Genomic DNA, 25,791 nt, shown 5'->3' with positions numbered 1-25,791 from the left:
TTTTTATTTATTTTTATTTATTTTTATATTTATTTATATATTTATTTATATATTTATTTTAATATTTATTTATTTATTATTTATTTTTATATTTATTTATTTTATTTTTATATTTATTTATTTTTATAATTATTTATTTATATATTTATTTATTTATTTTTATATTTATTTATTTTTAATATTTATTTATTTACTTACTTATTTACTTATTTATTTATTTATTTATGACTGTGTTGGGTCTTCGTTTCTGTGCGAGGGCTTTCTCTAGTTGCGGCAAGCGGGGGCCACTCTTCATCACGGTGCGTGGGCCTCTCACTATCGCGGCCTCTCTTGTTGCGGAGCACAGGCTCCAGACGCGCAGGCTCAGTAGTTGTGGCTCACGGGCCTAGTTGCTCCGTGGCATGTGGGATCTTCCCAGACCAGGGCTCGAACCCGTATCCCCTGCATTGGCAGGCAGATTCTCAACCACTGCGCCACCAGGGAAGCCCCGGTTTAATGTGTTTTTAAAGCATCTTTCTTTGACAGTGAGAAATTAGCTCTCATATTCTACTATATATTTACTTAGTTGTTCAACACTAGTATACACACAAAGTAGTTTCAGAAGTGCTAACGCGTGTCATCTGTAAAACAATTTTTTTTTAGAGTACAGAATTTCTGGACAGTTCTTTTTGTATTCAACTTTACATTACCCAATCAAAACTGTCTTCTAAAGTAAATTTGGTTTCCTTTTTGCCCCGTTCGTTGTGGTTATGTTATTCATTTGTCATACAGTTAGGTTCATTTGTTATAGTCTGCATTCCCTCCACTATCTGGGGGATTAATTTTTTCTTTTTAAACCCACAATAATATTTACTCTCTGTGGTGGTACAGTTCTGTAGGTTTTGGCAAATGCTAGAGTTGTGTATCCATCGACACAGTCACGACTGAACATGATACGCACAGGAACATCAACACATTTGTAACAGAACAATTTCATCGCTCTCAAATCCCTTTGTTCTGCCCCTTTGTGGTCACCACACCCCCTCTTACTCCTTGCCCCTAGAAGCCACTGATTTGTCCTTCCCTAAAGTTTTGCCTTTTCCAGAATGTCATACAATGGAATTATACAATAAATGTCTTTTCGTCTCTGGCTCCTTTCACTTGGCACTAATCTGATTTAAATTTAGGTATGTTACATACAGTACCATGTACAGATCTTAAGTGTTCAGTTCAGTGTGTTCTGACAAATGCTGTACCTGTGCTCCTAAGATACAAAACATTCTCCTTGCCCCATAGAGTTCCTTCAGGTCTCTTCAATCCCTGCTCCTCCCTCACAACCTGAGCTTAGATGCAACCACTGTTCTGATTACTTTCCTATCACAGATTTTTTGCTTGTTCTTGAAATTCATACAAATATAACTGTACAATATTTACTCTTTTGAGTGTGGCTTATTTTGCTCAGTATAATCCTACAGTGAATTTTAATTAATTCATAATAAAAGATGAAATAAATATACAATGTTTCCTATATGCCAAGAAGTCTCTTAAGTGCTTTACATGTATTAATTGAATCCTTAGTATATGTCTAAAAAGTAGGCACTCTTATTGTTTCCATTTTACAGATGAAAAAACTTTGGCATGAAAAATTTGTCACTTGCCTAAGGTAACTATCTCTAAAGTAGAGAACCGGGATTGAGCAGAATAAGAGATTGAACTGTGATAACTTAAAAATGAAGACTACCCTTGATCCCATGGGGAGTTCCGGAGCTGGGGCTGACCCTTCAGGGGTGTCTCAGATTGAGGCAAAGTAATTGTACCTTTGTACCCCCCAAATGAACCAGTCATTGGAAGTGGACTGGCCCCTGGACAGTTGCCATAATCTTAGGTGTGGCACTTTTCTTTGGCCCAAGGGAATTCCCAGAGAGGCTGTCAGCATAAGCCATTAGCAGCCAACACTTCCAGCAGCTGGGGAAGTGACTTAGTCCTAAAAGAAGAAACTGGGAAATATGCTGGTCTCCCTTATGGTCCTCCAATTATGCCACTCAGATGTACTTGCTTCTTACAGCGAATGCACATAGGATTCTGGTTGCTCCTGTTGACTGGAGAAATTTACAAGAGAAAGATAAATGGGACAAACTACAGATAATTGTCCACAGCAGCTATTCTCAGCTGTTCTAAGCGTCAGCTGCAACTGACACTTATCATCACGTTCCTCTACTACCCTACCCTACCCTACATTCCTTTCACCCTTGACTAGCATCTCCGCTGGTCTAGGTGGCTTACCTGGCGGGATGATCCAGATCCTCGTCGAGGAGTCTGAACACCTGGTCACCGTACCTTTCTCAGGATAGAGCTGCTACACTTGTTCATCAACAAAATTGGGAAAAGAATATCAAGAGACATCTCATTGGATTACCTGAATGCCGAACGTTTTCTTTGCCCTCACTGTATAATAGAAAACCCACATCTTCTGGGTGACAGGACTAATTACCCATGCCAAAAGCCATGGTGACGTCTTTCCTTGTGTGCTGGCCTCATAGCAGCCATAAAGTTCAATGGGGCTCTTACTTTGTCTCCCGGTGGAAGTGTTCGCCTTCTGGGAACCAGGACCCTTAGGTTATTTTTTGCACTTTCCTCCCAAGAACCCCATATCCATCTTGAAGAACACTTGTAGAGGAGACTATTTTAGACCACAGATGGGAGTATATCAGCACTTTGACAGCACCCAGGATGCTAGTTGATGGAATTCCTGGGTAGGGACATGAAGTTTCCACCCAGGTGACTGTTAAGAGTAGATTCTAAGAAGCAAAAGGGGTGAGTTCTGGTTTTCTTCCCCCCCAGAGAACCCACTTACTCTACCTTGCTGCATCTTAGAAGGTTAGTCAGTATGAACTGTTATCAACGGGCTTTCTTGCCTTATGGCTTCTGGTTGGGTTTAGTCAATGGGGAGCCTGGGCATGAAACAGGAGGATGAAAGAGACTGAAGTCTGACACTGGCTATTTCTTACAGAACCTGGGTCTGGACACCACCCCTGTCATCCTCTCAGCTCCTGGAATACAATTCTCTCCTCTCTTATCTCTGGATTTCAATAATCATTCCCTCCCCTTGCCCCTTCAGGCTTAGGGGTGTTAGAGCACTGCCTTTACCAGCTACTGGATACCAACCGCCTTTTGTGGTCCTTTTATTGATACATCCTTCCTACACTACTCTGTAAGTAGCCCTTTTACGAAAACTCTACTTGAATTGCCCTAGTCTGAACGTCTCAGTTGTTTCCTATTGGGGCTCTAAGAGGCCAACTCATTGAAAGTATAAGGGAAAGTCCTAACAATAACCCATAAAACCCAACAAGAGCAGGATCCACCAAGTCTTTTCTGCCACTCCATCTTCTCCCACTCCCTCACCGTCCCCAGCTTGTTCTACTCCATTCACACTGGCCTCCGTGGTGTGGGCCTCGGCATATGCCAAGACCGCTCTTGCCACACGAATTCATGTGACTCACTGTTCCAACTCATTAAGGTCTCTATTCGAGTGCACCTTAACTAGGAGACTTTTCTTTCCTATTCTACCTAAAATAGCAGGATCCCAATCCCCTTTATCTTACACTGCTTTAGTTTTCTACATCACACTTATAACAACATATTTTCTTGATTTTTCTGTAGGGAAAACCATTAGGATGTATTTTAATGGCAAAACTTGAGTTTCATTCATTGCTATAGACACCAGTGTCTCAAACAGTGCTTGGCATATAGAATACACTCAATAAATAGGCTAGTGGTTAAGAGCACAGACTGTCTGGATTCAAATATGGGCTCTATCATTTACTAGCCAGTGAACTTAGGCAAGTAATGTTAAGTGTACCATGACTGTTTTCTCATCTGCAAAATGGGATATTAATAGTACACTTCTCTTAAGCTTATACTGAGTACTAAGTTAATATCCATAAGGCATTTAGAAGAGTGCGTGGTCTTTGGGAAGAGCTATATAAACGTTCAACCATTTATTATTGTACTGAAATACTTTGCTATGAAAAAATACGGCCCCTACATAAAAAAGAACAATTCACAAAACAATACCTAACCATTTATGTACCTATTTACATCAAAATACGTAAAGAAAAAATGACAATTACCAAAAAGAATTTGTCAATCCATAACAACGGTGGAAGACTTTAATTCACATCTATCGCTAAATAAGCTTGAGAGAAAAAAAAATACCAACCTGAATGTACATACTATATCTGAACATCATAAAGTCCACTTACTTGATAAAAATGTCATTAAATTAGAAAAAGGTATGTAGCAAATATAATCTAATTTCTACTAGGATAATCTAAATCACTCAGGAGATAATCAGAAATACCTTTATGAATAAGCAATGTGTTAATATTTTTAGAGTAAATGATGATAAACATATTACATATAAAACTATGGAACATAATTTAAGGTTTATCTTAGGGTATAGCTATAGATATAAATGTTTATACTTAAGCAAAGACTGAAAATTAAAGAGCTAGTTGCCCCACCCTAAGGATGAGACACTGATAAAGGTAATCCCATGCTCATAATATTTACACTTTTCATTCCCAGTTTAAAGTATTCTGTGGCCACTCAGAAAAGAGCTGAGGCAATCTCATGTTGAGTATCTTCTAGGGTTCCCCGCCTGCGTGACTTCTCAGAAGTCAACAGACAGGACTCACCCAAAGATTTCCCAAAATTAATCCACAGGTTTTGCATCCAGGAATTTAATAGTTTTCCTAAAGTAAGAGCTATCATTAAAGGCATTCCCTCATTCTTTATACTCACAAGTTTCTCTGCAACGACTTTTCACAGTTTAAGGAATGTGGGAAAATGGAAGGCTTTCCAATACTGATGCCATTCAATGGGACTTTCTCTCCAGAATAAATCATCATATCTCTTAAAAATTGAGAGAACATTGAAGGCTTTCCCATAGTACTTGCACTCGGAATCTCTTCATCTTCTGTTCAATAATGTAAACGCTTGTGCTATAGGGTTTTCCACATTCCTTATATGAGTGAGTGTTCCTCTGTAGTGATTCCTCACGTGTGTTCTAAGGGATGAGTGTCCCTGAAGACTTTTACATTCTGATGATATTCATAGGATTTTCCCCTTAGTGTGAATTGTCACATGACTCCCTAGATATCACCACTGTATTCCTCAGATTTATACCTAATACTTAATCTTTTGTGTACATTAGGGTGAATTTGAGCTGAAAGCTTATCACAAAGACTGGACTCATGAGGTTTCTTTCACGGGTGAATTAACACGAAAGTTATTAAATATTACTTCATACTGAACAGACTGAAAGAATGAGGGTCTCCTGAAGGCCTTACATCAGTGATTTCATGGAAAACTTCTCAGATGGTTCCCAACAATCTGTTTCCTGGTATTCATACTGAGTATGGTCTCTTCCCACACTGTATCAGGATTGGTCTGTGTGACCATTAAAATATGGAATAAGTGATGATATGTCCTTCTGAGACTAGGTCATAAAAGACACTGTGGTTTCTGCATTAGCTCTTCTTTAAATCAAATGCTTTGGGAGGAACCTGCTTCTATGTCATAAAGATACACAGCCCTGTGGAGAGTCCTACATGGTGAGAAAATGAAGGTTCCCTGCCAACAACCAGCACTAACTTGCCAGGCATGTGACTGAGCTATTCTGGAAGTGGACTCCTCAGCCAGCAGTAAAGCAGATGACAGTAGCTCATGCTGACATCTTGACTACAACCTCATGAGAGATCCTGAGCTAGAACTACACAGCTAAGCTGGTTCTGAATTCCTGACCTATAGATAATATATGTTTGTTGTTTAAAGCTACTATGTTTTGAAGGGAAATTTGTTATGCAGCAACAGATAACTCATACATCTAGTGTGAGTTATCACAAGTTGTCTGAGAGATAAGAAATCAGTGAATGTTTTCCCAGTTATTGTAGTCATATCCACCTGTTATGGATTCTCTTGTGCACAGAAAGGTAAGAGTTAGTGGTGAAAGATTTCCCACAATGATTACATTCATAGGGTTTTTCTCCAGTGTGAGTTCTTACATGTTTCTTAACAGCTGAGAGATTATTAAAGGCTTTCCCACAGTTACTGCATTCATAGGGTTTCTCACCGGTATGAATTCTCTTGTGCACAGTAAGAGAAAAGCTACTGCTAAAGGATTTCCCACACTGATTACACGCATAGGGTTTTTCTCCAGTATGAGTTCTCATATGCTGTGTGAGATATGAGCTCTTCCTAAAGGTTTTCCCACAATCACTGCACTCATAAGGTTTCTCTCCTGTATGAATACTGTTGTGCCCAGTAAGGGAGGACCTTGTGCTGAAGGCCTTGCCACACTGATTACATTCATGGTGATTCTCCCTCGTATGAATTCTCTTGTGGCTTTTGAGGTTACAACTAGTACGGAAGACATGAAAACACTGGTTACATTCGTAGGGTTTTTCTCCAGTGTGGATTCTCACATGCAGTCTGAGGGAGGAAGGATCATTGAAGGCTTTCCCACAGTCATTGCATCCATAGGGCTTCTCCCCATTATGTATTCTCTTATGAATAGTGAGGTAGGATCTACTGCTGAAGGATTTGCCACACTGATTACAGTCATAGGGTTTTTCTCCAGTATGAATTCTTTTGTGCTGAGTAAGGTTAGATTTTGTGCTGAAGACTTTAAAACACTGATTACATTCATTGAGTTTCACTCCCAGATGACTTCTCTCCTGTTAAGAGATGAATGAAAACTATAATTTATAATATTTTTTAATATTCAATGCTGTTATACAAATTCTCTCTCCCAGGAATTCTGTTACATTATTATAATTGATGCTTTGGTTACCTATTTTAAATGCTTGTCAAACTGGGCTTCTGCCCAGTTTGAGCTCTTAGAAGTTAAAAAAAAAGAGACACATTGCCACAAGTCCTTATCATATTCACAGAGCATTTTCTGATAAATTTAAGACCACTTTATATTTCAACAGTCAATATTTTAATCACATTTAAGGAAATATTTACTTGTGGAAACTCTTAGTAAAGAAACAAGTCTGGAGTTAATTTATAGTTTTCTCCAAATTCACAACTGATTTACAGTATCTCTCCTGAGACACCATTATCTCATATGTAAATGACATTTCCCTTTAATGACTCTCCTGTTTATTCTGTGGCTTTCTATCTTATGGAATTCTCCTACTGTGAAAAAACAGCAATCAAGCATGTTAGTCTTACCACTTTTACACCATTAGAATGTTCTTTTCTAAAAACATGTTTCTTAGGAGTTAACCATTTTGCTTTAAGTACTGTCTCCAAATCTGAAACAAATTGAAAAGAAATTTAAGTTGACGGAGAAAAGAAATACAAAAGTACACACGAGTATAGACAGACTGAGGGATTAGGGTTTTTGAGGAAGTTTGCAATGAAAGGGATATGAGTATTCAAATTACAGGTATTAAAAAAGGATTCTAAAAGGATTAGGACTGATCAGAGATTTACAAAGGGAGGAATTATCAGGAAGGTAAAGTAGGAAGGAATCGGATAAAGAGCTCATATGAGACTTAAATTTAAAAAGGAAAAGAGACGTCTTTATTTTTTCCCCCACTGAGTCCAAAGTAAAGTATGAGATGTTGAACAGAAAGTTAAAGAGGAAAGAAAGAAGGTGCATGAGGAAGCTCATAACAAATGTTCGTGGCCATCTCTGTCAGAAAAAAGGACATTTTACAAAGTTCCGTGATTGGCATTTCCGAATGTAATACTCCCATGCCCTGAATCATTGGCTACAGCTATTCCTCAAAAAGACTATTTCTCATATCTTCCTAGTGCTCACCTGGACAGGTGCCTGGAAGAATTCCTCTTTCCTCTGTCATCACCTTGTCTTCTTGCTCCAACTGAGAGATCAGACTGGGTTTATCAACGTGATACCCTATTTGTGGAAAAAAGATGTGTTATAGGGGGGCTGTGCAAGTGACAAGCAACTGCATGAAACTGAAGCCAAGAATTCTGAAGACGGGCAAGTGTGGCTTTGGGAGCAATGAAATAATTACATCTAAATTCTAATGAATATAGTAACTCTCAGGAAACAAAAATACAAGCAACTCATTCAATATCCAGGTGACAGGGCACACATAGGCCCAAAGTCCATGCCCAGGTTTTTAAAAAAAATTATTTATTTATTTATTTTGGAGCAGAGAAAGGTTTATTGCAAGGCCATGCAAGGAGACGAGGTGGCTCATGCCCTAAAAAGCCTCGAGCTCCCCGAAGGGTTTTGGCAAAGCATTTTTAAAAGCCAGGTGGTGGGGGTGGGGGGGGGGTGGGGGCAGGGGGCTTGCAAGGTACATGATCAGATCGTGCACAATTCTGATTGGCTGATGATGAGGGAACAGGGTGGTGTCACAAGGGTTAACTTTATCAGTCCTTAGGCTCCAGGAGGCCTGAGGCTATGTGCTCATGGTCATCAAGTAGTTAACATCTTCCATCTGGTAGTGGTGGTGTGGGGAAGGAATCATGCCCAAGTTTAAATACACACTTCAAAAGCTATAAAGCTTTTAAATATGGAGAATATAAAGTCAGGGTAAGGAAATATTCAGTTCATAGGGAAGGAATTAAACAGAAAGCTCTATGAGCATGGGGACCATGTCTGTCTCCATCACTGTACTCCTACACCCCAGTAACAGACCCAGAAACAGACACATGCTTGAAGTCTTGAGAGAAATGATGACAATGAAAATCATGGAATATGGAACTTCAGAAGTCCCCTTCTCTATAAAAACAGTGAACAAACTGGCAAAAACTGTCAGAACAACTTTATCGCAACTCTGAAAACTTATCAAAAGTCTACAGCAACCAGGAAAATACTTAATCAAAGACAAAAAACAGCTGACATTTTAACTGACCCTTGCCTCATCCTCTACTCCTTGCTTTGGCTGTGACATTGCAGACAACTCCTAGTACTAGAGGGAGTAGGATGGACCTTATTCTCAACAAGCTGTGGTTGTTTGTTTTGACCTTTCTGGTGGCTCCCTGAAGGACTGGCTCAAAGGGCTTGCCTTTACTTATCTAACCCCAAACTCTCTGAAGGCTGAGCTGGTTACCCAGCAGGCATGTGCTGAAGACATTAAAAGGCAATATATTAGCCACTACTGCCTGAGGCAAGTAGAAACAGCAAAGGAAAGCAAAAGGCAAACCAAGAAGCCTGGAGGAAAAGTATAGAATAAAATGTTTTGGGGAATTTTTGAGAAGTTTTCTGAAAAGCTCCCTCATACTCCTTTGAATCTAGAAAGCCATGTGCATACCCAGGCTTGGGCACATGCTCAGAAAAGACATGAGAGGGCACTAAGTCCTCACCTTTGGCAGACCTTCAGGCTCTGCACAAACAGGAAGTGAAAACTAAGGCAGAGTTATAAACTGCTTGATTTTGAAGGTATGCCCCTGTATAGAGAGACTAGGAGTTTTTTATTTTTTGTTCCAAGTGTTCAAGGAAATCTGATAAATCACTAGCTAACCATTAAGCTAACAGAACAGAGTCTTCAGTGGCCACATACAACAAATACTGACATTACAAAAATGAGTTCAGAAATATCACTAAACATACATACCACACCAACTAAAACAAGCAACAACAACAAACTCTAGGGATGGGGAAAAATGTGATTCCAGAATTACTATGTTGTAATATTCCAAATGTCTAGTTTTCAACAACAAAAAGTTATAAGGCAGGCCAATACACAAAAGTATGGCCCATTACAGGAAAAAAACCCCAAAATTTAGTAGAAACTATCCTTCAGGAAGTCCAAACATTGGACTTGCGAGACCAAGAATTTAAATCAACTGTTTTAAATATGCTTAAGGATCTAAAGGAAACCATAAGAACAAATTCTGACCAAAGAGAAAACATCTTAAAGAGACAGAAATTATAAAAAGAAACCAAACAGAAATTATGGAATTGAAAAGTACAATAACTATAATGAAAAATTCAGAAGAGTGGTTCAACAACAGATTTGAGCAAGAAGAATCAGTAGCCATGAAGATAGGACAACTTATATTACTCAGTTTGAAAAACAGAAAGAAAAAAAGAATAAACAAAATACGACCAGCACCTAAAAGACCCATGGGATACCATTAAACATACCAACATACACATAATAGAAGTCCCTTAAATGGAGAAGGGGCAGAAAGAATATTTAAAGAAATAATGGCTAAAAACTTCCCCAAATTCGATGAAAGGCATAAATGTACACAACCAAGAAGCTTAACAAACCCAAAACAGGATAAATTCAAAGAGTCAGAATCCATCCTGAAACATATAATCAAACTCTGGAAAGACAAAGGCAGAGTATCCTGAAAGCAGCAAGAGAGAGGAGATTCATCATGTGCACAGGACCATCAGTGAGAGTAATAGATAATTTTGAATCAGAAACCACAGAGGCAACAGGCATTGGGATAATATACTCAAGCTGCTTTTAAAAAAAAAAAAAAAAAAAAGAACCAAAAATTCTGTCCTTCGAAAATAAAGAAATAAAGACATTCCTATAAACAAAATCTGAGTGTTTGTCACTAACATATCTATCCTACAAGAAATGCAAATAGGAGACTTGCAAGCTCAAATGAATGGGCAATGAATACTGACTCAAATCCACACAAAGATATAAAGAACACCAATAAAGGAAAATAAATAGGTAAATATAAGTCAAAAACAATTGTTTATTTTTGGTTTGTAACTCATGTATGTTTGGCTATGACTCCTCTTTTTTTCTAATATGATTTAAAAGAGAAATGTCTGAACTAAAAATTATAAATCCATGTTAATGAAACAATGTATAAAGTTATAATTTGTAAAAAACAAACAAACAAAAAACAGCATAAGGAGGGGCACAGATATACAGGAGCTAATTTTTTGTATACTGTTGAAATAAGCTGATATGAAATCAAAATAGATTGTTTAAAATTAAAATGATAATTGCAATCCCTCAGGCAACCACTAAGAAAATAACTAAAAAATATAAACACAAATGAGAAGGGAATCAAAATGGTCCACGAGAAAATACCTAACACAAAAGTAAACAATAATGGAGGAACTGAGGAATAAAAATGATATAAAGCATGTAGAAAACAAACAGCAAAATGACACAACTAAGTCCTTCTTTATAAGTAATTCCATTAAATGTAAACAGACTAATCTGTCCAATTAAAAGGCAGATTTTGGCAGAATGGATAGAAAATAATCAATTATATGCTATCTATAAGAGACTCACTTTATATCTAAAGACACTAACAGGCTGAAAGTCAACAAGTGGAAAAAGATATTCCATATAAACCACAGCTAAAAAAGAGAGAATGTGACTATACTAACATCAGGCAAAATAGACTTTAAGACAAAAATTCTCACAAGACACAACAAAAGATATTATATGATGATTAAAAGATCAATTAATCAAGAAGATATAATAATTACATATACGTATCTAACAACAAAGGTCTAAAATACACAAATTCAAAACTGACAGAATTGAAGGGAGAAATAGAGTTCTACAATAATAGTTGCAGACTTCAATGCTCCACTTTTAATAATGGGTAGAACAACTAGTTAAAAGACCAACAAAGAAACAGAGGACTTAAACAATCCTATAAACTTACTAGACCTAACAGACATAAAACACTTCACCCAACAACAGAATACACATTCATCTCAAGTGCATGTAAAACATGCTCCAGAATAGAGCACACGTTATTCCACAAAACAAGTCTAAATAAATTTAAAAACAATAAAATCATACAAAGTATCTACTCTGACCACAACAGAAGCAAATTAAAAATAAGCAACAGAGGATATGTATTGAAAAATTTAATATTGTTAAGATGACAATAATAGCCAAAATCATCTACAGATTCAATGAAATCGTTATCAAATTTCTAACAGCTTTTTTTACATAAATGGAAAGGTGATCCTAAAATTCATATGGAATTGCAAGGCATCCTGAATAAACAAAGCAGTCTTGAGAAAGAACTAAATAGGAGGAATCACACTTACTGACATCAAAGCAATGGTAATGTGGTAATGGCACAATGCTAAACACAGATTAATGGAAAATAATTGAGAGAACATAAACTCGCATTTTATGGTCAAATAATTTTTGACAATTGTGCCAAAACAATTCAATGGGGGAAAGAATAGTCTTTGCTACAAAGATGCTGGGACAACTGGATTAATACATGCAAAAGAATGAAGCTGACAATTTCTCCTAAGCCATATAAAAATTAACTCAAAATAGATAAAAGATTTCATTGAAAAGGTAAAACTATAAAATTTTTGGAGGAAAACATAGAGGTAAATTTTCAGGACCTTGGTGGCAATAACTAGGTATGATACCAAATGCATAAGAAAAAAAAGGAAAAAGTACATAAATTGGACTTTGTCAAAATTAAAACTTTTGTGTATCAAAGGATACTATCAAGAAAATGAAAAGATACCATACAATGGAAGAAATCATTTGCAAATAGGATCTAGTATTCAGAATATAATAAACCTCTAAAACCCCAAAACAAAAAAGATAACCCAACTAAAAAATTGGCAAAGAACTTGAATAGACATTTCTCCAAAAACGATATACAAACAGCCAACAATTACATGAAAAAAATGTTCAGTGTTATTAGTAATTAGGGAAATGCAAATCAAAACAACAGTGAGATACCACTTCATACCCAAGAGGATGGCTATATTCAAAAAAGCAAATGTTGGGGAAGATATGGAGAAACTGGAACCCTCATATATTGGTGCAGCTGCTGTAAAAAACAGGTTGGCAGTTCCTCAGAAAGCTAAACATAGTAATCTATAACCCAGAATTCCACTCCTAGATACATACTGGAGAGAACTGAAAGTAGGTGTTTGAACAAAGACTTGTACACAAATATTCAAAGCAGCATTATTTACAATAGCCAGTAAGTGGAAACCACCCAAATGTTTATCAACCAAATGAATGGATAAACAAAATGTGGTATATATCCATAAAATAGCATATTATTCAGTCATAAAAAAGAATAAAGAAACTATACATGCTACAACATAGTTAAACCTTTAAACATAAAGTTGCCTGAAAGAAATGAGACATAAGGATCACACATTTTATGATTCCATTGGTATGAACTGCTCTGAATAGGCAAATCCATAGAGACAGAAAGCAAATTAGTGGTTGCCAGTAGTGGGGAGTGGGGAAGGTAACAGGTACTGGCCACTTAATGGGTACAGGTTTTAGGGGTGATGCACAACACTGTGAATTTATCAAAAGCCACTGAGCTGCATACTTTAAAACGATTAAAATGGTGAATTTTATGTTATGTGAATGATACCTCAATTTTTAAAAAGTCTTGTTACCTGAGTCATTAAATAAATGCAGGAATGATGTCAGGCTTACCAAGTGAAGCCAGGTTCCTGCAGTTCTCCAGCATCACATCTCTGTACAGTGTTCGCTGAGAAGGGTCCAGCAGTGCCCACTCTTCCTGGGTGAACTCCACAGTCACATCCTCGAAAGTCACCAAGTCCTAAACCACCACAAACATCACGGCTTAGCCAAGGACCAACCCCACCAATGTTGACAGGAAAAGAGCCAAGGATGAGAAAGGAGTAGGAACAGGGAATCCAAAGCAGAAGCTGTATGGGCAGGGTTCTGATCTCTGCTCTCAACTGCTCCTAGGGTCAGCCCTGAACTCTCTTCTCCTGTCTATTCATGCTCACCCCCAATGTTAAATGTACCTCTAACACACAGGTGATTTTCTTTTCCAGTGAGACTGTGACATCCTGCAATCGAATTCCCCTCAATCTCAAAGGATGAGCATAGGCCTAGGACAGTGCAGAAATCAGAGAAGTACTTGGTAAATGGATGAATGATGCCCTAACGGCCATCACCAACTGCCTGAGTTTAGGGCACAGTCATGTCTTTCCTTAGCTTCCCCTTAAAACTCTCAGCAAAGGGGGAGGAGAGTAGGGAGGGAAGGATTGGGAGTTTGGGATTAGCAGAGGTAAACTATTATATATAGGATGGATAAACAGCAAGGTCTTACTGTATAGCACAGGGAACTATATTCAATATCCTGTGATAAACCATAATGGAAAAGAATATGAAAAATAATATATATATACACACACACACACATATATATATATATATATTCTGTCACTTTGCTATACAGAAGAAATTAACATGACATTGAAAATCAACTATACTTCAATAAAATTAAAAAAACAACAACAAAAAACAAAAAAAGACTCTCAGCAGAACATGGTGTAGACAGTGACCCTGGAGGAGCCTCTACATTGCAGTAAATGCTGACATACGCTAACACTGTTTGGGTTGCCCCAAACCCTCCATCAGATGCCCGAAGACCTGATTTGACTCTGATGCTGCAGGTCACTGAAGGATAACAAGTCCAACTTCTGGTCAAAGGAATAATGATTTGGAAACAGGAATATCTGACTCACCTGTAACCAGTGTGTCAGGAAGCCATTAGCCAACCCTTCCTCCTCTGTGCATCCTTTCTTGTGAGAGGCTGGGTACGGGGAAGACTGAGCTGGAGAAGAAGAAATGTCCCAAGAATCCAGGCTTGCCCCCTGTTCTCACACTCACAAATCTGGAGGCTCCCTCACCTACTTGTGATTGACTGCATCCCCAACAGACACAAATGACTATTCCCACACACAGCACATACCGACACCCAAACACCCACACCCAGCTTCCACAGGAAAACGGAACAGAGCACTCTCTCACCCAGGGCCAGAAAATAGGGCCAAGCGTCCCACCACGCTGGAGGAAAAGACTACTATTTCCATTTTGCGGATGAAGAAACTGAAGTCCCAAAGGACACCACTATTATTTTTTTTTTCAGTTTATAGAAAGAATTAGAAGTATAATTCAAAAGCTCCCACACATTTGCCACGCAGGTGACATCTCCACAGACACTCAAACCAGCTAAGTCCCAAATCCCAAGAACCACAGAGTCAGGCACCAATGACGTCCAGGTTCCTGGGGTAACACACCTGCCTCAACTTCTCAGTCCCTTCCCTCTACCTGCTCTGTGGTGCAGGGGCCTTTAACATCGGGGCTCTGAGGGCTGACCCCCAAACTCACCACAAGTGGGGGACAGAACCATGGTGGCCATCCTGTGCTTCAGACAGTAAGTTTTCCTGGGCAACAGGGAGCGGAAGAACGAGGACGCTCCTCCTCTTATCCCCGCAGTGCACTCAGGACAGGGCTCTGGAATGAACGGGAAAGCACAAAGTGTTCACAACCAATTTCCCTCTCCAGGCTACTGAGGATGAATCTTTCTTAGCCTGTCCACCGTTTCCTCCTTCAAAATGCGTCTGCCTCTGCCCACAGTGGTGGCTACTGCTCCATCTACCTTAAAACCTCAGCTTCACTGAGTCTCAGGGCACATTCTTCCCATCCACGTGGTTGTCACAAACACATTCCCAGCTACAACCCCTCATTCACTGGAGACTGTGGCCCCTGACTCCCAATATTCTTTCAACCTCTCATCCTACCGCACTCGAATGACATCAGAGCCCAGGAGGGTGACCCTCACAGTACTACGAAGTCTGTCCTCACTCCACCTTGGCCACGCACTTCCCCAGGCACCACCCCAGACTTTGTCATCACCCGACATGATTCTACACCTACAACAATAGTTCAGAAATTTCTCTCTCTGAAGCCAATCTCCCAAACTTCGACCTTGTTCATTCATGTTTTTCTTTCACTATATGTGTTCTTCTCCCACGCAAAGGTCTCAGTCCACACACTCTCCTACCCTCCTGCTAGAGCCACCTCCTCTCCTCATTTTTTACTTTCCCAGCTTGGGTCTCACCGTCCTTCATTTCAACAAATTTCTTCACCCCTACCTCCTACCTTCACTCTGGCCCAGCAGAACTCCAGCCAGGCATGATTCCAATCATCTGCCTGCTCCACGGCAACATCTGGGCAGACCAACCGGCACAAGAGTGGTCATGTTGCCACCTCTAGAAAAACACGGTCAGCAATGTGAAAAGAGCCCTCAACACAGCAGGGCAATTCTATAAGTCAATGTAACTTCCTACTCATGAACTCTTCTCTTATCTCTTTAAATCTCACACAGCCTCACCTTTTCCCTCTATGGTTATCAGCTTCCCGAATAGCTTTAATGATCCAAGCTTCCTGGTATTCACAGCCACACTGAATCAGGGTTGACCTGTGTGACCAACAGAAAATTGTGGAGGTGACTTCTGAGGGTAGAACCCTACAAGGCACTGTAGCTTCTGCTTGGTCTTCTGAACTGCTTGCTCTAAGGGAAGGCAGCTGCCATGTTTCAAAGACACTCAAGCAGCGCTGTGGAGAGACATACTTGGAAAGGAACTGTCCCCTCCAACAGTCAGCACTGATGTGCCAGAATGTGAGGGAACCTCCTTGGAAGTGAACCCTTCGGCACCAGTCAAGCCTTCAGATGACTGCAGTCCCAGCTGATAACCTCCTGCAGCCTAATGAAAGTCCCAAGCCAGAACCTTCCAGCTAAGCTGCTCCTGAATTCCGGAACGACAAAAACTGTGAGAGATGGCAAATGATTATTGTTTTAGTCACTAAGGTTAGGGATGATCTGTCATGCAGCAATACATAACAAATACACCCTCACTTTCAGCAGATGGTCCTGCACCTTACTTCTCAAAGTCATCTTCATGAGAAGGAATCTACCTTCGTATCTTGCCACCAAAACTATATTCTGCACCATGGTTTCCTGCCTCTCTCGTTATAAACCAGGACCTGCCTTTTCTATAACAGTGGGCTCTGCAGTTCTGTTCTGTGTTCCACTCCATCTGCCTTTTTAGGAGCGGACACCATCGATTCTCTCTCCTTGACACTTCGCTTCAAGCTCTCCCACTCTACCGGACTCCCTCACACCATTTAAACTCAATGAAGTGTTTTTGGTAGTGAGACAAATTTATCCTAAGGGCATAGTTTTCTTTCTAGTTACCACCCAGTCTGTCTCTCTCATCTTTTTTTTTTTTTTTTTACTCTGTCTCATTTCCTCATGTCCCACCCACTCTGAGACACAGTTTAATTTGGTTTCCACCACTACCAATTCAATCAGTAGAATCACCATTGATCTTATTCACAGAACGAAGATGTAGATTGCAACTACACTGATACCATTTCTTATCTGTCAGATCAACAAAGACACAGGGGACCACATCTTTCATTGGCAAGGCTGTAGAAAAAAGCACTCTCATGCACTGTTGGGGTAGAACACCTGTGGAAGGAAATTTGTTATCCTCAAGCAAAATGCAAAAACATTTATCATTGCCCTGTCAATCACACTACAAGGAATCTATTTGAAAGATACACAAATCCTAAAAGACATGAGCGAGGTTATTCACTGTAGCATTATTTATAATATCAAAGGATTGGAAACAACACAAATTGCTATATATAGGAAATTGGTTCAGTAAACTACAGAATATCCACATAATGAAGAAGCATGAAGCCAAAAAAAGAAAGACACAATCTCTAGGTATTGATGGAGAGTTTTATCTCCAATAAATTTAAATGAAAAACAAAAACAACAACAACAAAATCAAGGTACAAAGCAATAGAAATGGAATGTTTCCTTTCTATAAGGGAATGCCTCTTCTCCCTGGAGTTACAGAATACAACGTAACTCCATAAAACCAGCTTCTCAAGGTGTCTGTGTCCTTCCTGCATCCAAAAGATAAAAGCAATAAAGTGAGTGTGTGCAGGGAGAGGAACACTGGACACTACGGTTGAGTGTCCAGGTGAAAAATTGTTGCTGACAGTCTTTGACTCCTGGGCTTGTGGGATAGACAGATTAATGCCTCTGCCCCAAAGATGTCCACGCTCTACTCCTCAGAATCTGTGAATATGCGACCTTACATGGCAAAAAGGATTTTGCAGATGTAAGTAAGGTTAGGATCTGGAGATGGAAAAAATTATCCTGGAATATACATGTTGACCCAATGAAATCACAAGGGTTCTTCTTTATAAGAGGGAGGCAGGAAGGTCAGGGTCAGAGAAGGAGATGTGAGAATGGAAGCAGAGGTCAGAGAAAAAGAGAGAGAGAGAGACTTAAAGATGTTCTCACTGGCTTTAAAGATGGAGGAAGAAGCCACAATCCAAGGAATACAGGTGGTCTCTACAAGATGGAAAAGGAATGCAGCTCTGCCAACCCATTTAGGATTTCTGACCTCCAGAGCAAGAAAATAAATGTGTTACTGTAAGCCACTAAGTTTATGGTAGTTTGTTACAGCAGCCATAGGAAACTTGAACAGCCTCTCATACCAAATCTTCCCTGTGGTCTTAGTGTGACTCCAGCAGACCCAGATAACTGCTGAAGAACTTCTCCACTCTCTGCAGGTGGAAGAAGTCTACATTCTTCCCACCAGGAACCCAATTTGCCTTTAGGAATAGTTACAGTCATGAGCTGAGGAGTGACAGGAGGGGTGGGATCCAGACACCCCCAAAGCCCCAAGAGGAAAGCAGGCTGGGAAGGTGCCCAGGACACTCTCAGGTCCTGAGTACCCTCTCCACGTCTTCTGGCAGCTGAAGTCTCCTATTAGGGGAGGAAGGGTCTCTGTTCAGTTTACAGATTCAGTGACTCCTGCACCTGGAGTCAGTGTTGAGAGAGGGTCAGAGGATGGGCCACTCTATACCAGTGCTGCTCAACAGAACTTTCAGGTATGATGGAAATGTTCTATACTTCTGCTCTGTCCAACATGGCAGTTCATATTTTCTATTTCTCTGATGAAACAGAAAATCTAAACAGACTGATCACTAGCAAGGAGACTGAATCAGTAATAATCAAAAACCTCCCAACAAACGAAAGTCCAGGACCAAGCAGCTTCGCAGATAAATTTTACCAAACATTCCAAGAAGAACTAATACCAATCCTTCTCAAACTCTTGCCAAAAACAAAAGAGAGGGGAGTTCTTCCAAACACAGTTTACAAGGAAAGTATTACCCTGATACTGAAAACCAGACAAGGATGCCACAAAAAAAGAAAATTACAGGTCAACATCCCTGATGAATACAGATGCAAAAACCCTCAACAAAATATTAACAAACCAAATTCAACAATAAATTAAATCATACACCATGGTGTAATCATACACCATGACCAAGTGGGATTTATTCCAGGGATACAAGGATGGTTCAAATCAATCAATGTGATACACCACATAAACAAAATAAAGAAAAAATATGATCATCTCAATAGATGCAGAAAAAGTATTTGACAAAATTCAACATCCATTTATGATAAAAACTCTCCACAAAGCAGGTATAGAGGAAACACACCTGAACATAATAAAGGCCATATATGATAAGCCCAAAGCTAACAACATACTCAATGGTGAAAAGCGGAAATCTTTTCCTCTAAGATCAGGAACAAGACAAGGATGCCCACACTTTTGCCACTTTTATTCAACATAGTATTGGAAGTCTTCACCAGAGCAATTAGGCAAGAAAAAGAAATGAAAGGCATCTAAATTGGAAAGAAAAAAGTAAAACTTTTTAACTATTTGCAGATGGTATGATTTTACATATAAAACCCTAAAGATTTCATTAAAAAACTGTTAGAACTAATAAACGAATCCAGTAAAGTTGGAGGGTACAAAATCAATACACAAAAATCTGCTGTTTCTTTGCACTAATAATGATCTATCAGAAAAATAAATTAAGAAAACAATCTGTTCACAATTGCATCAAAAAGAATAAAATACCTAGGAATTTAACCAAGGGTGTGAAAGACCTATATATCGAAAACTACGAGACATTAATGAAAGAAATTGAAGAAGACACAAATAAATGGAAAGATATTCCGTGCTCATGGATTGAGAATTAATGTTGTTAAAATGTCCATACTACTGAAAGCAGTATGTAATCCCTATCAAAATTCCAATGGTATTTCTCACAGAAATAGAACAATCCTAAATTTTGTATGGAACCACAAAAACAATCTTGAGGAAGAACAAAGCTAGAGGCATCACACGCCCTGATTTATACTATATAACAAAGCTATAGTAATTAAAACAGTATGGTATTAGCACATAGCTCAATGGAACAGAATAGAGAACCCAGAAATAAACCCACTCATATGTCCAATTAATTTATGACAAAAGAGCCAAGAATATACAATGATGAAAGGGCAGTCTCTTCAAAGAATGCTGTTGGGAAAATTGGAGAGCCAAATGCAAATGAGTGAAACTGGACCACTACCTCACACCATACACAAAAATTAACTCAAAACGGATTAAAGACTTGAACATAAGACCTGAAACCATAAAACTCCTAGAGGAAAACATAAGTGGTAAGCTCCTTGACATAGGTCTTGGTGATGATTTTTTGAATCTGACACCAAAAGCAAAAATAAGCAAGTGAGACTACATAAAACTAAAAAACTTCTGCACAGCAAAGGAAACCATCAACAAAATGAAAAGGCAACCTACTGAATGGGAGAAAACAATTGCAAATCACATATCTGATAAGGGGTTAATGACCAAAATATACAAAGAACTCATATAACTCAATAGCAAAACAACAATCTGATTAAAAAAAAAGGCAAAAGACATTTTTCCACAGATGACATACAGATGACCAACAGGTACATGAAAAGATGCTCAACATCATTAATCATCAGGGAAATGCAAATCAAAACTGCAGTGAGATATCACCTCACTCCTGTTAGAATGACTACTATGAAAAAGACAAGAAATAAGTGTTGGTGAGGATGTGGAGAAAAGAGAACCATTGTGCACTGTGAGAAATATAAACCAGTGCAAACACTCAGGAAAACAGTATGGAGGTTCCTCAAAATTTTTAAATAGACCTACTATATGATCCAGCAATTTTACTTCTGGGTATTTATCAGAAGAAAACAAAAACACTTTTCAAAAAGATCTCTCTCTCTCTCTCTCTCTCTCTCTCCATGTTCACTGCAGCATTATTTACAATAGCAAGATATGGGGAAACAACCTAAGGATCCATCAATGAATGAACGGATAAAGAAACTGTGGTATATATACAATGGAATATTATTCAGCAATAAAAAAGAATGAAATCTTGTCATCTGCCACACATGGATGGACCCCGAGGGCATTATGCTAAATGAAATTAATCAGACAAAGACAAATGCCATATGATCTCTCTTATACGTACAATCTAAAGAACAACAACAACAAAAACAAGCTCATAAAGAATAGACTGGTGGTTGCAAGAGGTGGGGGATGGGGGTAGGAGAAATGGGTGAACTGTTTTTTTTCTTTTCTTAAATTTTAAATTGAATAAAATTTTTTTTAAAAAAAGAAAGAAATGTTCTATACTGCTCTGTCCAACATGGTAGCTACTAGTCACATGTGGCTCCTTGAAATGTGGCTTGTAGGATTGAGAAAATGAATTTTTAATAGCATTTTTCATTGGTTTAACTGAAATTGCTACATGTGGCTAATGGCTACATGTAGCCATTAGTAGTCCAGCCCTAGACATACTCAGGTCTGCCCTTCTTCTAGCATGTGGAGAAGGGGCCCTGTGAGAGGCAAAGTGGGGTGAAAAGGGGCCTGAGTGAGGGGAATGCCTGCAAGACTGCACAGCCAGCAGCTGGGAGCACAGAAAGAGTTCTGTGCCACCTAACAAATGCATAAATGAATGGAAACACCAGGACATTCTCTCAGTTCTAAACTCCAAGCTCTCTTCTTTCCAACTCCACAGCCATCATCCAGGCTTAGGGAATAATCATCTCATTCCCTAAACTTCCCTAATATCTTGCCTCTTAAGTCTTCATTCGTAATCCTGAAGTCCATGCTAATCCACGTGCACAGTCCAATCATTCTTCTGCTCACACCTCTTCGCTGTCTTCCCCCTGGTGTTAGAACAGAGTCCACAGTGATGTCTGACCGGACCCTGCCCACTCACCATTTCAGTCTGGTTCGCGCCCCTTATCCCTTGACCGGCTTGCCTCAGCCATCCCGTCTTCTCGGGTCATGAAGCACACCAGGCTCTCTTCTTCGGAGGCTCTCCACATGCAGCTCCTTCTGCCTGGACTGCTCTGTTGAGCCCTATGACTAGCTAAATCCAGTCCCAACTTTAGCTCTTTTATAAATATCAGTTCTTCTCAGGAGGGCTTCCCTGTTAACCTCAGGTTGAGTTCTCTTGTGCCAAGCTCTCCCATCACTCTTGCCATTAATTGTTTAAAACCCAAACTCCGTATTAGAATATACATCTCACAGAGGCAGGACAAAGTCTGTTTGGTTCTCCAGGGTCCCTATACATCTGGCCCTAGGCCTAACTCATGGAGAGGATGAGCCATCCTGGTTTGCCTAGAGTTCTAATCCTAATTTGAACCCAAAATATCCTGTGTCCTGGCAAACCTCTCAGTCCTGAATAAAAGAGCATGGTTGGTCACCATAAATAGTGCACCTGAAGAATATCTATTGCATGACAAGCAAGCATTCCCCTTAAGAATGTTACAGGAAAGACAGAATGACAAAGGCGCACGCATACACACACACAACTGATAAAACCCAACAATATAAAATTACTCAAGATGACTATCTGCAATATGAATCACCAGACTGTTATTTCATAAAAGTTTAGAGAAACAAAGTTAATTCTTATAGAAGCCAAGTTGTAGAGTACAATCTTTGGAAACTATTGCCCTACCCTTCAATCTGCAAGTTGTTGCTTAGTATTCCTCCAAGTGATTTTAAATATCATGAAGAAAAAATAAAACAAACAAAAAACAAAAGAAGAAACAAAACCAAACAGAAAACACTTGCAAACAGAAAATACATCTGGTTGCTGGTCAATTCAATTTTAAATTTCTGTTGCCAATATAAAGAAGTTCAAATTATTTTTCCCCTATGTACCCCTATATTTTGAATCTTTGTGGAAGATTTATAGGGTTTTAGAAGTCAAACTGAACTGGGCCTGAGGAATGTTGTTGAGTAATCCTGAAATACACATAAAAAAATTACATATTTATACTTATATATAAAATCCTAAAATTTTTAGTATTATGGAATGCAAGTAAATCTACATTTCTGTTACTTATTTATAGTTATTTACATGCTTGTTTAACGTGTATTTATTTGCACATAACTGTATTTACTTATTTATACTCGCATCACCACACACCTTACTATCTTTCCCTTGAATATAATCCATCAAAGATAAATCATTTTTTTTTTTAAGATGCCCTCACTCTTAGTGACTCCTTGTGTTTACACCTGAGCACAGGGAAGGCCTATTAGCAGTTCTGCACAGCTGAGGCTGCTGGCACCTGTTGTTACAAGTTCCACATGGTACTCACCTGGTCACACAGAAATCCACGGGTCAGTGAGGACAGGTGAAACTTGAGGCTGGTTTCAACTCACACTTGAACTCCAGAGATAACTTGTCTGTAGGAAAAAAAAGAAGGGTACAAAGATTTCTTTTGAGGCCTTTTATAGGGCATAATACAGCTGCTGGATGGAAAGGCCACACCACTCGCTTTTCTTTTTTGTATTTACTGTACTGATTTAACGTGTAATTGTTGGCTATGACTGGATTTTCCTGATTCCTATCCAGCCATCTGCTCTCCAAGTGGGAGAAAGCGGCTTCATGCGGTGTGCATTCATTCGCCTTGCTGAACTCATCTGGCTGGATAGTGATTTTTTTGTGACTCCAGACGCTTTTAATACTGCTTGTCACTCAGGGGCGCTAAAAGTGACTCAGCTAACCTTTAAGTTCATTCTGGGGTTTGAAGATTGTAAGACCCTAGAGCAGGGTTTCCAAACCTCGACACTACTGATAATGCTTTGTCACGGGTGCTGTTCAGTGCGGTGTAGGATGTCCAGCAGCATCCGCTGCCCCCACACACTAGATGCCAGTAGCAGCCCCTCCCATTTGTAACAACCAAAACAATGCCTCCACACGTGACTAAAAGTCCCCTAGGGGGCAAAGTCACACCGGGAAAAGGTGATGGGGAGAGGGGGAACTCTGAGGAGGGGACGGCGGCGCCCAGAGCTAGGAGGAAACGGACGCTATGGGCCAACCAGCGGGATGAGCCTGAGGCCCCAGGGGTCGAAACGCGGCTCGCGGGAAAAGGGGAGGAACGCCGGAGCCTGTGACGGGGGTGCCCCAGACCCATGCCCCTCCCTAGACTCCTACGGGAGCCCCGGGACTGCCCGCCGCTCACAGAGTCCTGACCCTCGCACTAAGGCCGAACGTACCACGTAAACCCAGTCCCCCGCGGAGAAAACTTTACACACAGCGCAGTGAGCCGCCCCGCGACTCTTTCCTCAGCACCGCCCGGCGCTTCCGCTTCCGGTCTCGGGCTGTAGCCAGGGACTTCAGTTTCCGGTGCCTAGCAGCCGCAGACAGCGGGGCATTGCGGGGCTCTGGGTTAAGGCGGCGGGCGGGGCGGCGGGCGGGGCGGCGGCCTTGCACCCAAGCCTCCGACGAGGTATTCTCGTTTGCTTAGTGAGTGCAAGGCTGGGCAGTGGGCTGGGTCAGCGCCAGCGACTGAGACCCACTCTAGGGGCGGGGCTGTGGGATGGTACCAGCTTGTGGGCGGAACCAAGCCCAGAAGGCAGGGTTGTGGGCGGACACCCGTTTCTTGACGGGACTGAGGGCGGGGCTGTGGCTGGGTACCGGATCTGGGGGGCGGTGCTAGAGTCTCAACCTGAAGGTGGGCAGAGACTAGGCCCAGGGGCGGGGATAAGGCGGGGGTGGGGCTTGGGTAGGCGGGCAGGAGAGTGGGAGAAAATCAGCTTCAGGGACGTGGGTGAAGGCGGGGCTTTCCGTGGATTCCCCAGGCTGTACAGGTAGACGGATACTAAACAACTTTTCTTCAAGCCTTTCCCCATGTTCGCGGAGCCTCACACAGCCCAATTAAACGATATGCTCATATTTAGGATTTTTTTTTAACTGATGTTCTTACATTTTAAAAAAAAAATTGGATCATATATTCACCTTTCTCTTTAACTTGCTGTCACAAGCCGGTAGATAGGGATCTAACGCTATTTTTTTTAAATGTTTTTTTGTGGGGGAGGGGGCTAGGTCATAGATACACATATAGGAAATCTTCAAACAGTGGTAGTCAGTAAAATATTCTCACTCCCATACCGTCTCCCGGTCCTTCCTCCCAAAGATAAACATCATTTTCTACTCTATCCTTCCAGATACAGTGTGTATATGTATGTATGTGTGTATGTATGTACAGGCCCAAGAGGGATGCCCCCCAGCAGGAAATGAAGCTGGTAAATTGTCTCATTCATTTGGATCTACTGAAAAGAGATTTAAATTTATGTTGGAGAGGATGAACCAGTGATGAATTGATAGAAATAAAACAAAGAAACAAGGGAATTTTACCATTTAAAAAATCCAGAGAAAAAAAGTGAGAAAGAGAATGTATTTATAAAATCTGGATCAAAAATAAAATGAAATCTGGATCAGATTCATATGTCATAAAATGGTAAACATCTATGTAATAAAACAATAGACACTGACTTTCGATTTATCCTAATTTATTATATAATTATATTGGGGGAGGGGAATTATGTTTTAAAATAGCAAGAGAACTACATGCTAATTTTTTCAGAGAAGAAGGTAATTAGAAAAAATCAAAAGCTGAAAAATGAAAAAGCTGTATAAGTAGCTAATTTAGAAATACAGAATTACAACCAGAAAAACAAATAAGTTGTTTGTGGGAGTCAGAATAAAGACTGGGGGATGCAGCTTTTCATAAGACTTAAAATATTATTTGAGATATATGTGTATAGACACACATACACACACACAC

General features: G+C 39.9%; 1 protein-coding gene across 5 annotated transcripts; it reads right to left on the bottom strand.

The window, feature by feature from the left end:
• Positions 1-209: 209 nt before the first annotated feature.
• ZNF558 (zinc finger protein 558) lies at positions 210-24,464 on the bottom strand. 5 transcript variants are annotated; one of them, XM_082381967.1, is made up of 11 exons: positions 24,221-24,464; positions 23,320-23,407; positions 16,111-16,197; positions 15,872-15,988; positions 15,105-15,230; positions 14,459-14,547; positions 13,733-13,819; positions 13,395-13,521; positions 7,814-7,909; positions 7,219-7,301; positions 210-6,716 (listed from the first exon to the last, which is right to left on the bottom strand). In XM_082381967.1, exons 5-11 carry the CDS (start codon positions 15,133-15,135, stop codon positions 5,934-5,936), a joined length of 1,296 nt encoding a protein of 431 aa, XP_082238093.1. In that variant the 5' UTR covers positions 15,136-15,230; positions 15,872-15,988; positions 16,111-16,197; positions 23,320-23,407; positions 24,221-24,464; the 3' UTR covers positions 210-5,933. The 5 variants fall into 5 exon arrangements, with proteins under 5 accessions (XP_082238093.1, XP_082238091.1, XP_082238094.1 ...); XM_082381965.1 differs by having other exon boundaries at positions 15,879-15,988; XM_082381968.1 differs by lacking the exon at positions 16,111-16,197 and having other exon boundaries at positions 15,879-15,988.
• Between the last annotated feature and the right edge of the window lie 1,327 nt (positions 24,465-25,791).

The sequence above is a fragment of the Balaenoptera borealis genome, assembly GCF_965194805.1.
Source record: "Balaenoptera borealis genome assembly, chromosome: 2".
In the NCBI taxonomy this organism is placed as follows: Eukaryota; Metazoa; Chordata; class Mammalia; order Artiodactyla; family Balaenopteridae; genus Balaenoptera; species Balaenoptera borealis.
The sequence above is the reverse complement of the archived record's forward strand: the minus strand, read 5'-3'. Positions and strand labels throughout refer to the sequence as shown.

Excerpts from the sequence above, each read along its gene's own strand:
- ZNF558 (XM_082381967.1), bottom strand. The coding sequence starts at position 15,135 with ATGGCCACCATGGTTCTGTCCCCCACTTGTG. Across the intron at positions 13,820-14,458 it reads TCCTGACACACTGGTTACAG|GCCTATGCTCATCCTTTGAG; the intron begins GTGAGTCAGATA and ends GCACTGTCCTAG. Across the intron at positions 7,302-7,813 it reads TCTTCCAGGCACCTGTCCAG|ATTTGGAGACAGTACTTAAA; the intron begins GTGAGCACTAGG and ends AATTTGTTTCAG.